The sequence below is a fragment of the Silene latifolia genome, chromosome Y, assembly GCF_048544455.1.
Source record: "Silene latifolia isolate original U9 population chromosome Y, ASM4854445v1, whole genome shotgun sequence".
NCBI classification, from domain to species: Eukaryota; Viridiplantae; Streptophyta; class Magnoliopsida; order Caryophyllales; family Caryophyllaceae; genus Silene; species Silene latifolia.
Genome location: NC_133538.1, coordinates 38,131,174 through 38,143,342, shown reverse-complemented (window position 1 = coordinate 38,143,342; position 12,169 = coordinate 38,131,174). Strand labels below are relative to the sequence as shown.

Here is a 12,169-nt window from a genome sequence, read left to right as displayed (position 1 = left end):
TTACAATTCTTTAAAATTCGGTAATTCGTCGAATCCAATTCGCAAAAGGAAATCATAATTCGCTAATTCAAATCAATTCGCCTACTCTACAAAATGAATAAAATACGAAAATTATTTTAGCAAAATACTTATTTTTGATAAAATTACTTTAAACAAGTCTCCAAAGTACCTAAATAAAAATAACAAAGTTCGATAAATGAAAAAGCTAGAAATAAATAAGTAGTTGCTGACTTGCTGCCTTGGTGCCCACTGAACTCTTGCTTGAATTATTAAGCATTATGGGTGATGTCCAATCTCTCCCAAGTCATGTCTTGAAGTTGAACTGATGAATCCTCCAAACTCGCATCGTCAGGTTCGACATCCCACTTCTTAAATTCTCCGGTCTTGTATTCAGCTGTAAATCGGGATAGGAGGCGGAGATTCGAGTGGATGAAGACAAGTTTCTCTGCTCGTACATTATTTAGCCTATTCCTAACAACGCTGTGAACAAACTTGTACGTACTCCAATTTCTTTCAGCCAAGGAGCTACTAATCGGTTGCGATAATATTTTAATCGCAATTTGAGCCAGCTCTGGAGTTTCAGCACCATATGAGGAGCACCAAGTAATACCGTCCATTATTAGCGCATCTTCTTGGGCTGCCTTCATACCAAATAACCCCATTTTCATGTGAAATTGTCCAAATTGTTCTCTTAGTTTAACCTCCTCCGAAGAATTTGTAGCAAACTTTTCAAAAGCTTTCATTACTCTGGTAACCACTTCTTTATCGGTGTTAGGAGCCTTTCTTTTAACACCTCCGGGAGCAGTGGACATAAGATACTTAGCATTGTAGAAACGAGGATTTAAGGCAAATCCTAAGCAATGAAGAGGAACATTCATTTTCTCCCATCTTTCAGTAATAAGATGTGCCATTGCATCAAAATCAGAAGAGTACCTACATAAAAACTACTTGTGAGTAATAAACATACGGCAATGAAATTTTGCAGCCTGTTTCTTTTTCTGAAACTTTGCAGTGTGATTTACAGATATAAGGCAATGAAAAATTGTGCTATAAAGGCTTATGAAGTATGAAGATACCTGCTTGTAGCCATAACATCCTTTACCTCTCCAAGCATATTGTCCATTTTTTCATATATTTCACCCATGAGAGGACCTTCACCATCAGCAAACTTCAATACATGGTAAAGAGGTTCCAAAATTTTTAGAACACTTTCTACATCGTCCCAAAAGCTCTCATCTTTTATATATTCAGCAATTTCACTACCCTGTTTCCGAGAGTTTTCGTCTCCCTTTTTTAGCCAATCTTTCCATTTCTTTTGGCAAACCAAAGTTACTAAAGCTTCTCTACAATCCAAAATCCTCTTAAGCAGTATATAGTGACTAGCAAATCGTGTTTCCGCAACTTTTAGTAGCTCTAAATCTGAGTGAGACCTGAACATTGCTAAAGCATTTTGATGATTTTTAACATATTTCACAATTGGCTTTTGTTGGGTTCCTTATGGTTGATGATGACATGCCCATTTGATTTGTGTTATCTTAGTTTACCTTTTCAGGATTATTGATGTAATCAAGCATGGATTAAGAAGTGTTGAAGTTGTTAATCATCCCTTTGTATTGAGTCTTAGTGTCATCTAATGTACAAGCAAGAAAGTAGAGTATCATAGAGTAATAGAAACAGTCAAGTCGACTGTTGCTTTCATTAGTGAACAGCTGCTTGGATTGTTGCCACAATTCGTAAAACTTGAAGTCCTTTTTATCTTTCAAAAAGCTTTCACGTGACTCTTATTTTTCAAAGATAAAACTTCAGATTTTATTAGGAGATGGTCTTCAATAAAGAGTGGTTTGAATTATTATTAATTTCAAAATATTTCCTCTTTATGCAAATTCAACCCTTTGGTCTTTTAGAAAACCAAAAATGCTTTTTGCCATATTTGTGTTAACTTGTCATCATGTGACTTGTCTCACATCCTTTGTTTTCTGAATTTGCATGAGCTTTTAAGGATATCTTTCAAACACTCTTTCTCTATTCTTGCCTTTGCAAAAGAGCCCTCTTTGGTGCAAGTTTTGGGTGGTTGCAAATGTCCTTCACATGTGTGGTCTTTGACCCTTCAAAACCCTAGCAACCTCCTCACCCATTTCCTCTATAAAAGGCGTGCCTCTCCTTCATAAAATCCCAAGACTTTTCTGAAATAATTTTTCCAACTTTGCAAATTGTTTTTAAAGCTTAAAAATAGTGTGTCTTTGCAAAAACCTTTAAAAGTATTCAAGTTGTTACAGTCGTGGCTACTGTTACTTTATAATACTAAACTCTCTTACTTAAGAATTGTTGATCTTGTAAAAGTTGTCCATCTCTATTCTTTGCTAAGAATATGTTAGTGGAAACTTGATCCTATAACATTCTAAGTGTGTTAGTAGAGTTTAGGACGGAGTAGTCTTTAACTCTTGGCAACCGGAGTAGGTTGCGAGTTAGCTTGTCATAAGAACGGAGTAGCTCTTGTACTAGCTTTACAACCGGAGTAGGTTGGTGTCTTTTATTGTAAGGGTCTTTTAGTTGTCGGAGTAGATCACAAAAAGAAAGCAATAAAAAGGTAGATTGGACGTAGGCACTTGAGTTTCTTGCCGAACCAATTCAAAAATCTCGTGTTCAATTGTTTTACTTTATTTCCGCTGCAATTTATTTTGTTTGTTTGTTTTGCTTTGCTAAACCTTGAAAGTAACATTCATCATCTTTGTCACATTTGGTCTGCAGATCGTATTCCACAAACTGAGACAAATAGCCACAGTCAGAACGATTGTTACTTTCATACTTCAGCAAACATTCATCGTGATACTTGTTTAGTCTTTCAATATTATTCAAAGTATCCTCTCATCTCTTTTGTCCTCGTAACTCACTTTAATTCAATAAAGTTGAAGTTATAATTTTTAAATAGTACCTAATTCACCCCCTCCCCCTCTTAGGTACTTGAATCCATAAACTCAACAATTGGTATCAGAGCCTCGTGCACTTGATCGAGGCTAATCGCCTTAGAGTTTGATTCGTGGGTAATGGATTCCGGGAAACACTCCAAGATCCCGGTCTTTACCGGTTCGAATTTTGGATGGTGGAAACTCAAAATGGAACATTACATCAAAAGTATCGATTATCAATGTTGGAACATCATCCAAAATGGACCTCTTGCCATTGAGGAAACCGATATTCTAAACGGTTTCACCAAGACAAAAGAGGAAAGAAATTACAATGAGAACGACTTCAAACTTGCCGAAAAGAATTCCAAAGCAATGTCGATTCTTCAACGTTGTGTTGGTGAGGGGGAAGTTAGTCGTATTTCCGGATGTCCTACGGCAAAATCTATTTGGGATTCCCTTGTACTTGCCTATGAAGGGACGTCCCAAGTAAGAAAACACCGTATTGACCTTCTCATGCAACAATATGAGATGTTTAGAATGTCAAAAGACGAGTCCTTAAATAGTTTCTCTTCACGTTTTTCTTGTATTATTAATGAGCTTAAAAGTCTAGGAAGGAATTTCGAGTCCGAGGACATCATTCGAAAAATCCTTCGTAGTCTAACCCCTAAATGGCAACCTAAAGTCACCGCCATAGAGGAAGCTAAAGACTTGTCAACCCTATCTCTTCATGAACTAATGGGATCACTAATGGCTCACGAGTTTAACCTCGATAAGCATTCTAGTGAGTCATCAAAGGGAAAGAGTCTCGCCCTCACATCCTCTCCAAGTGATTGAGAAGATGAGGAGGAAGACGAGTTTGCTATGTTCACAAGGAATCTAGCCGGGTTGGTCAATGGACAAGGAAACAAAAGGTTCACTAATAATTACTCGAAAAAACGCTTTCCTAAGAAACGACCTAACTCCACCGTGGGATGCTTTAAATGTGATGATAAAACTCACCAAATTAAAGAATGTCCCAAGTGGGAAGAAATCAAATCAAAGGAAAGAAGAGAAAAAGTTAAAAAGGACTATAAACATCGAGTCATGAGTGCTATTTGGGGAATGTCCGACTCCGAGGAAGATGAGGAACTCATCGAGGAGGAACTTGAGGCTAAAATGTGCCTTGCAAATCATGGTAAAGAAAAAGTCTCAAAAACCTCAAAACTTGAACACTTAAGATGCCTCATGGCTAACCCCGACGATTCCGACTCCGATTCCGACAACGAGGTAAATCATCTAAAGGCCAAGGCTAGAACTTACTCCAAAGAGAAAGTATGTAAGCTTCTTGACCAACTTTTTGATAAGTGTAGGTTTCAAAATGATAAACTCGAGGTAATGCAAAATGAGATTGAGAAAATTGCTCAAGAGAACTTTAATCTGAAAAATGAACTGAAAGCAACAGACAGTGTCACTGTCACCTCTGAGGCATATGATGAAGTTAAAAGAGTCAACAAGTTAAACAAACATTTGACTAAAGAACTAGAGCGTCTTAGGTTGACACCCACGGACGTCTCTGACCTTGAAAATGTCAACACTACCTTGGTGATGCAAGTTTCCTCACTAACCAAGGAACGTGATGATCTTTTGAAGGACAAAGATGCTCTTAAGAATGAGATCTATGACCTTGTAGTTGAAGTTGTAGACTTAAGAGAAACAATGTCTAAGACTGTTGCTTCTGACAAGAATTTAGACAAGTCTAAAGAAAAGATTGAATGTTTGGAAAATGAAAACACGTGTCTTAAGGGTGAGGTTGTTTGTCTCAAGAATGAAATAGAAGTCCTCCATGATAGGCTTACTTTCTTTCAAAAAGGTATGCCCGAATGTAGCACTTCTAGGTCTTCTCCTCATCATAGATCCGATGAAATCGTTGATCTAAACCAAAGACTTGACGAGATGACATCTAAATATGAAGATTCCAAAGAAAGAATCATATATCTCGTGTTTAAACTCAATAACCACACCCATGACTTCATTATTGAGAAAAGATTGTCCATATAAAGTGTTAACAATGATGAACTCAAGAGAGAAAAAGAAAAGAATTTGCATCTTCTCTCACGTGTCAATGACTTGACCAATGAACTTGTTAATGCTAAGAACATCACTGAAAAATGGGAAGGAAGTCAAACCGTGTTAAACTTCCTCACGAATCAAACCGAGAAATGTGATAAAGTTCTTTGGTTTGGGGTTCAAATGGAACAGTCGGGATCGACTATTGCATCCAGAAGCCTAAAACTGATTTTAGAGGAAGGAAATACGTGGGTCTTCCCGAATACATCATTTGCAATTATTGTGGTGACAATGGTCATGTTTTCAATGGATGTACAAAACGGTTTGATGACATTGACAAGAATACCAAAACATTAAAGCAAATGAGCATTAAGAAAGACACCACAAGTTATGTTGATCACAAAAAGGGACCCAAATTCATTTGGGTTCCTAAACTCAAAAACTAATTTTGTGTAGGGCTTGGTGAGAGGCAGCCGCAATTGGTACTTGGATAGTGGATGCTCTCGTCACATGACAGGTGATAGAAGCCAATTCCTCTCACTTAAAGCATATGATGGTGGCACGGTAAGGTTTGGTGACAACAAGAAAGGTGAAGTAATTGGCATTGGAAAAGTTGGTAAGTCATCATTACTTTGTGTCGACAATGTGCGGCTTGTCAAAGGTTTGAAACATAATCTCCTTAGCATCTCTCAACTTTGTGATAAGGGTAACTTTGTAGAATTTAGTGCTAATGTGTGTCGAATATTTGATGCCACTACTAATGAACTAATACTCGAAGGAAGACGTGTCAAAGATGTTTACTTAACTAATTTGAACTCTCTATCCGGTCACACCATGTCTTGCATGAGTGTAATGAACAATGATCCTTGGTTATGGCATAAAAGGTTTGGTCATGTTAGTACAAAAACTCTTAATACCCTTAAAAGACTTGACTTAGTTGAAGGCATTCCTAATATAAAGTTTGATTTTGATAAAGTATGTGATGAATGTGCTAGAGGTAAACATGTTAGAAGTTCCTTTAAATCCAAAAGAATTATGAGTACATCTCAACCTTTGCAACTTTTACATATCGATTTATGTGGACCAATGAGAACTAGAAGTAGAGGTGGTAGTCGTTATGTGTGTGTCATTGTTGATGATTACTCTAGGTTCGTTTGGGCACTCTTCCTAAGCTCTAAGGATGAGACATTTGATGAGTTTCTAATTTGGTTAAGAAAGATTCAAAATAAACTTGGTTTAAAACTTGTTTCAATGAGAACCGATCACGGAACCGAATTCGAAAACTCATCATTTGGTGCTTATTGTGATGACAATGTAGACCATAACTTCTCGGCTCCTAGAACCCCACAACAAAATGGTGTGGTTGAAAGGATGAATAGAACCCTTGAAGGAATGGCTAGAACAATGTTATTATCTAGTAAGTTGCCTAAGAACTTTTGGGCCGAAGCGGTAAATACCGCTTGCTACATTCATAATCGTGTCATGATAAGGAGTATATTGAATAAAACTCCCTATGAATCGCTACGTGGAAGAAAACCCAACATTTCATATTTTAGATGTTTTGGAAGCAAATGTTTTGTTCATAACAATGGTAAAAACAACTTGGGTAAGTTCGATCCACGTAGTGATGAAGGAGTATTTATTGGGTACTCCGACCATAGCAAGGCCTATAAAGTCTACAATAAACGAACCTTGTTAATTGAAGAAAGCATTCATGTCATTTTTGATGAATCTAGTATGCTTGGACAGGTACAAAACGTGAATGATGATGATGATAGCGATGACGATGAGTTTGAGATTGGTCTTGTTCGAAAGGACTTCGTGTTCGCGGATGAAGAAGCTCCCAGCACTGAATTGCAACAGACACAGAGACTGTCACCTTCAAAGGAGATCAGCAACTCAGGGGGAACACGTAGCACCTCTCTTTGTTTCTTCTCTGGAAGCAAAGACCAACGATCGTTGCCTCCACCTCCAGAATCGCGATGTAACCCAAAAAAAGTGAGGATGAAGATCCTTCCAGGCCAAAAGAAACAGTCACTGTGACTGATGTTGTTGAGGGGGAACAAGAAACCATTGTTCCAAAGAAGTGGAAACATCAAAGCTCTCATCCACTCACTAATCTTATAAGTGATCTCAACTCGGGAATTCGAACAAGATCATCCCTCAACAATCTCGCTCATCTCAATGAGTATTGTGCCAATAATGCCTTCCTTTCTCAAATTGAACCTTCAAATGTAACAGTCGCCTTGACTGATGCAGACTGGTTGCTTGCTATGCAAGAAGAACTCAATCAATTCAAAACAAACGAGGTATGGCACTTAGTCCCTAGACCGCCTAATCGTACCATCATTGGTACTAGGTGGGTCTTTCGCAACAAGCTTGATGACTCGGGAGAAATTGTAAGGAACAAGGCTAGACTAGTGGTGCAAGGTTATAACCAACAGGAGGGTATTGATTACGATGAAACCTATGCACCGGTAGCTAGACTTGAGGCCATACGATTGCTTATAGCTTTTGCGGCTCACAAAGGCATTAAACTCTTCCAAATGGATGTCAAAACCGCTTTCTTAAATGGATATTTGGAAGAAGATGTCTTTGTAGAGCAACCACCGGGTTTTGAGAACAATGACTTGCCTAACCATGTTTTCAAATTAGACAAAGCTCTTTATGGTTTAAAACAAGCACCAAGATGTTGGTATGATAGATTGTCTAAATTTCTTATTGAAAATGGTTTTAAAAGAGGCTCCATTGACAAAACATTGTTCTTAAAGCAACAGTCCAGTGAACTGTTGGTTGTACAAGTATATGTTGATGACATTATATTTGGTGCAACAAATGAACTCCTTTACTTATATTTTTCGGAACTAATGAAATCGGAGTTTGAAATGAGCATGATGGGTGAGCTAGGATTTTTCCTTGGGCTCCAAATTAAGCAATCAAAGGATGGAATCATGATCCATCAACAAAAGTATATTAAGGAAATGCTTAAGAAATTTGGGATGACTAATGGTAAGCCTCATGATACACCTATGGTAGCCGGGTCCAAATTGGACAAAGATGAACTCGGTAAGAATGTTAGTGATAAAGTGTATAGAGGTATGATAGGCTCACTTCTCTACTTGACCGCAAGTCGTCCCGACATTCTCTTTAGTGTTTGTTTATGTGCTAGGTTCCAAGCAAATCCGAAAGAATCACATTTTAAAGCCGTTAAACGAATTCTTCGGTATTTGATTGGAACACAAAATCTTTACTTATGGTACCCTTTACATTGTCCTTTTGATCTCATAGGCTTTTCGGATGCGGACTATGCGGGGTGCACGGTGGATAGAAAGAGTACCTCCGGAATTGCAACGTTCTTGGGTCCTTGCTTGACTTCTTGGGGCTCAAAGAAAAAAAATATGGTAGCTCTTTCTACGGCCGAAAGTGAGTATGTTAGTGCGGCACATTGTTGTTCTCAACTCCTTTGGGTAAAACAACAACTCTTGGATTTTGGTATTATTTTTGACTCCATTCCCTTAATGTGTGATAATACGAGTGCAATAAATATTTCCAAAAATCCTATTCAACACTCTAAAACCAAATATATTGATATTCGTCATCACTTTATTCGTGATCATGTGGAAAAAGGACATATTAAACTTATCTTTTGCAAAACCGAAAATCAAATTGCCGATATTTTCACTAAGCCACTTGCAAGAGAATATTTTGAGAAATTTAGACTAGAAATTGGGTTAATTAATATCTTGTGATTTTTAAGTGTGAGTTTTACAAATTTCCTTAATTGATTAAATTGAAATTGGATATATGCTTGAGTATTCTAAGTGCATTGACATCATTTTTAGACCAAAAATTGACACCGTATTTGTGAGTCGGTAATCACTCAACCTCATATCTAAATTTACGTTTATTATATGCTACCTTGCGTTTTTATTTCGAGTAATTAAATGTGTTTAAGTTGGGCCAACTACCTCACCTCCCACATTTATTGGGCCATTTACTACCTCAACCCACCATCTATCCCTATACTCGTCCAAACCTCCTAATCCACTTATCCTTTCATCTCCCAAATCCACAAACTCCCTCAAATATCACCTACCTCTTAACCCACCATGGTCAAGACCTCTTTCAATACCCATATACCCATTAAACCAGCTAACATGACATCCCCACCTGTCACATCTAACCCACCGACAACAACTCCTCAAACCATGCCCCCACACAAAATCTCCCACGCCTTTCCTCCACAAACCTCAAACACGATTCCTTCACCTAACCCAGATCCACCAAACCCACAACCATCACCGATCTCCACTGTTTCATCATCACCAGACGACATCCCTATCTCCACCATGGTAGGACGTCGCACTCGAGGAGGTCGGAAGAAGAGCACTTCTGTCCCAAGCTCTTCCTCTGAACCAGTTACGGTGGATGTCGAAGATACTGAAGAAACTGAGTTTGATTTGAATGAAAATCCTACCAAGTCCGCCGAGTCTGACCCGATTCCGGTGAAGAAAAACAACAAAAGGAAAGAAAAAGCCTCTTCATCCCAATTACTCCCAATTTCTGAAAATATCGAACAAAGCAACATCGAAAACCCTCTTGTTAATTCCCCTGATGAAACACCCACACCCAGTGAACCACCTCTGAAAAAATCAAAACAACCAAAGAAAAAATTGGTGTACCTCTCTCCCTCAGATCCGGTTTCTCTAACCTCTAAATGGGACTTGGCTATTGTTTGGGATCACCTTGAAAGCATAGATCTCCCTACCTCCATCTACAAAAATTGTGAGAGGTTGATGAATCCCAAAGCTATCCATTCTCCTCGGGTTTACAACCAAACTTGGTTCGAGCCTCCTGCTTTTCATACTGTCCGTGACATGATATTGGCTCAAGGTTGGGAAAAATTGTTGGAAACGCGTGAACCGGTCTTTGTGAGTGAGGTGATTCAATTCTTTGCAACCGTTCGTATTGATAAATCGAGTGAATTTCTTACGGCTAAGGTGAATGGTAAGCCTCTTAAACTTTCTCAATCTGATTTTGCTACCGCCCTTGATATCCCAGTCGGAGGTTACGACAAACTCCCCTCCGAAACATGGGTTGCTTTACCTTATGCCTCACCCCTTAATGTTGCTCAAGTCGTGTGTCCCAAAGCCGTCACTTGTGGTCCTGTGAGTAATACCCAAATACCCCCTCCTCTTCGAATCATTTTTAACATGCTTTGTCGGTCAATTTATCCCTCAGGTGATCGGGAAAAACTCACCATAGCCCAACAATACCTTATTTATCACATTGCAACTCATAAGAAGGTGAACTTAGTTGGGTTAATGTTCAAGCGTTTTCATCTTATTTCGACCAAACTTCGTAGACCCTCTTCTAGCGTGCTACACTTACCCTATGGAATATGGTTGTCGGTTGTGCTCAAGACACATGGGTTTTTAGTGAGTACTAGCTTGGGGTCATTGGACATGTGTGACATTATGAGTGATGGTCAAATGGGGAAAATGCTTATCAAAGTTTAAAATGATGAATTAATCTCGGTGAAAATTAAGAAGGATCCGGAGGGTGGGTCATCTAGTCAAGTGAATACGGGTAGTATGCGGGAAGTTCTTCAAGCCGTGGCTGAGTTAAGTGCTTGGATTAAGCAAGATGCCCATCAAAAAGATTTAGCTATCTCGGCCCTTGCTTCCACAGTGGACCTTATTCGTGGTGAGGTGGATATTATCTCCACCCTCGTGTCAACAAAGGAAATTGGTGATGATGCTCATGTGGATGATGATCCTTTGGGTAGTGGCTCGGATGGTGAACAAGCTTCCTCCCCTTAGCCTATCCCTTTTACTCTCGTCCCCCTTAACCCTTATCCCTGCCTTTTTCATTTTGCCCCACCTTGATTGTGCCCTTCTAAGACATTATTTTCTTTACTTGTTATTTTGACATTTGGTAGTGTATGTTAAACTTTATTTAGCCATGGTGAGCTATGGTTAACTTATGTTTAATCCATATGTTTATGTTGACTTTGTTACCTTGTCACGATTACATGTGTCTTTTTGCGTTTTCTTGTGAATTATTTGCACTCTAATGCTTTTGACATCCCTATCCGTTTGATGATGTCAAGAGGGGGAAAAGGTAAACTCATGCTCTTAATCTCTTTGCATATTGATTAACTAATGCCTTGTCTAACCTTCTTAGTTTTGAATCTTGTTTTGGGGCAATGTAAAATTGTCATGGTAGTTTGATTCTAGCTCTTGCCTTAGGTAAGGTAATATTGTTCCTTCTCTGATTTGATCTTGCTTGCTTAAAATCTTGAATGAAGGTGTTTACATTGCTTATACAATCGTTTGGGGCTTGTCATCATCAAAGGGGGAATTTGTTGGGTTCCTTATGGTTGATGATGACATGCCCATTTGATTTGTGTTATCTTAGTTTACCTTTTCAGGATTATTGATGTAATCAAGCATGGATTAAGAAGTGTTGAAGTTGTTAATCATCCCTTTGTATTGAGTCTTAGTGTCATCTAATGTACAAGCAAGAAAGTAGAGTATCATAGAGTAATAGAAAAAATCAAGTCATTTGTTGCTTTCATTAGTAAAAATTTGCTTGGATTGTTGCCACAATTCGTAAAACTTGAAGTCATTTTTATCTTTCAAAAAGCTTTCACGTGACTCTTATTTTTCAAAGATAAAACTTCAGATTTTATTACGAGATGGTCTTCAATAAAGAGTGGTTTGAATTATTATTAATTTCAAAATATTTCCTCTTTATGCAAATTCAACCATTTGGTCTTTTAGAAAACAAAAAATGTTTTTTGCCATATTTGTGTTAACTTGTCATCATGTGACTTGTCTCACATTCTTTGTTTTCTGAATTTGCATGAGCTTTTAAGGATATCTTTCAAACACTCTTTCTCTATTCTTGCCTTTGCAAAAGAGCCCTCTTTGGTGCAAGTTTTGGGTGGTTGCAAATGTCCTTCACATGTGTGGTCTTTGACCCTTCAAAACCCTAGCAACCTCCTCACCCATTTCCTCTATAAAAGGCGTGCCTCTCCTTCATAAAATCCCAAGACTTTTCTGAAATAATTTTTCCAACTTTGCAAATTGTTTTTAAAGCTTAAAAATCGTGTGTCTTTGCAAAAACCTTTAAAAGTCTTCAAATTGTTACGATCGTGGCTCTGTTGTTTTTATAATACTAAACTCTCTTGCTTAAGAATTGTTGATCTTGTA

At 38.1% G+C, this 12,169-nt stretch overlaps 1 protein-coding gene across 1 annotated transcript; it reads right to left on the bottom strand.

Annotated features, from left to right (window-relative positions):
* Nucleotides 1-269: 269 nt before the first annotated feature.
* Nucleotides 270-9,303, bottom strand: LOC141627876 (uncharacterized). The gene is made up of 3 exons (XM_074441083.1): nt 9,173-9,303; nt 1,077-1,430; nt 270-933 (listed from the first exon to the last, which is right to left on the bottom strand). The coding sequence occupies exons 1-3, from the start codon at nt 9,301-9,303 to the stop codon at nt 270-272; spliced, it is 1,149 nt and encodes a 382-aa protein (XP_074297184.1).
* Nucleotides 9,304-12,169: the final 2,866 nt, after the last annotated feature.

Excerpts from the sequence above, each read along its gene's own strand:
- LOC141627876 (XM_074441083.1), bottom strand. The coding sequence starts at position 9,303 with ATGGTGGAGATAGGGATGTCGTCTGGTGATGATGAAACAGTGGAGATC. Across the intron at positions 1,431-9,172 it reads GGAAAGGCGTGGGAGATTTT|GTCTCACTCAGATTTAGAGC; the intron begins GTGTGGGGGCAT and ends AGCAATGTTCAG. Across the intron at positions 934-1,076 it reads GATGTTATGGCTACAAGCAG|GTACTCTTCTGATTTTGATG; the intron begins GTATCTTCATAC and ends GTTTTTATGTAG.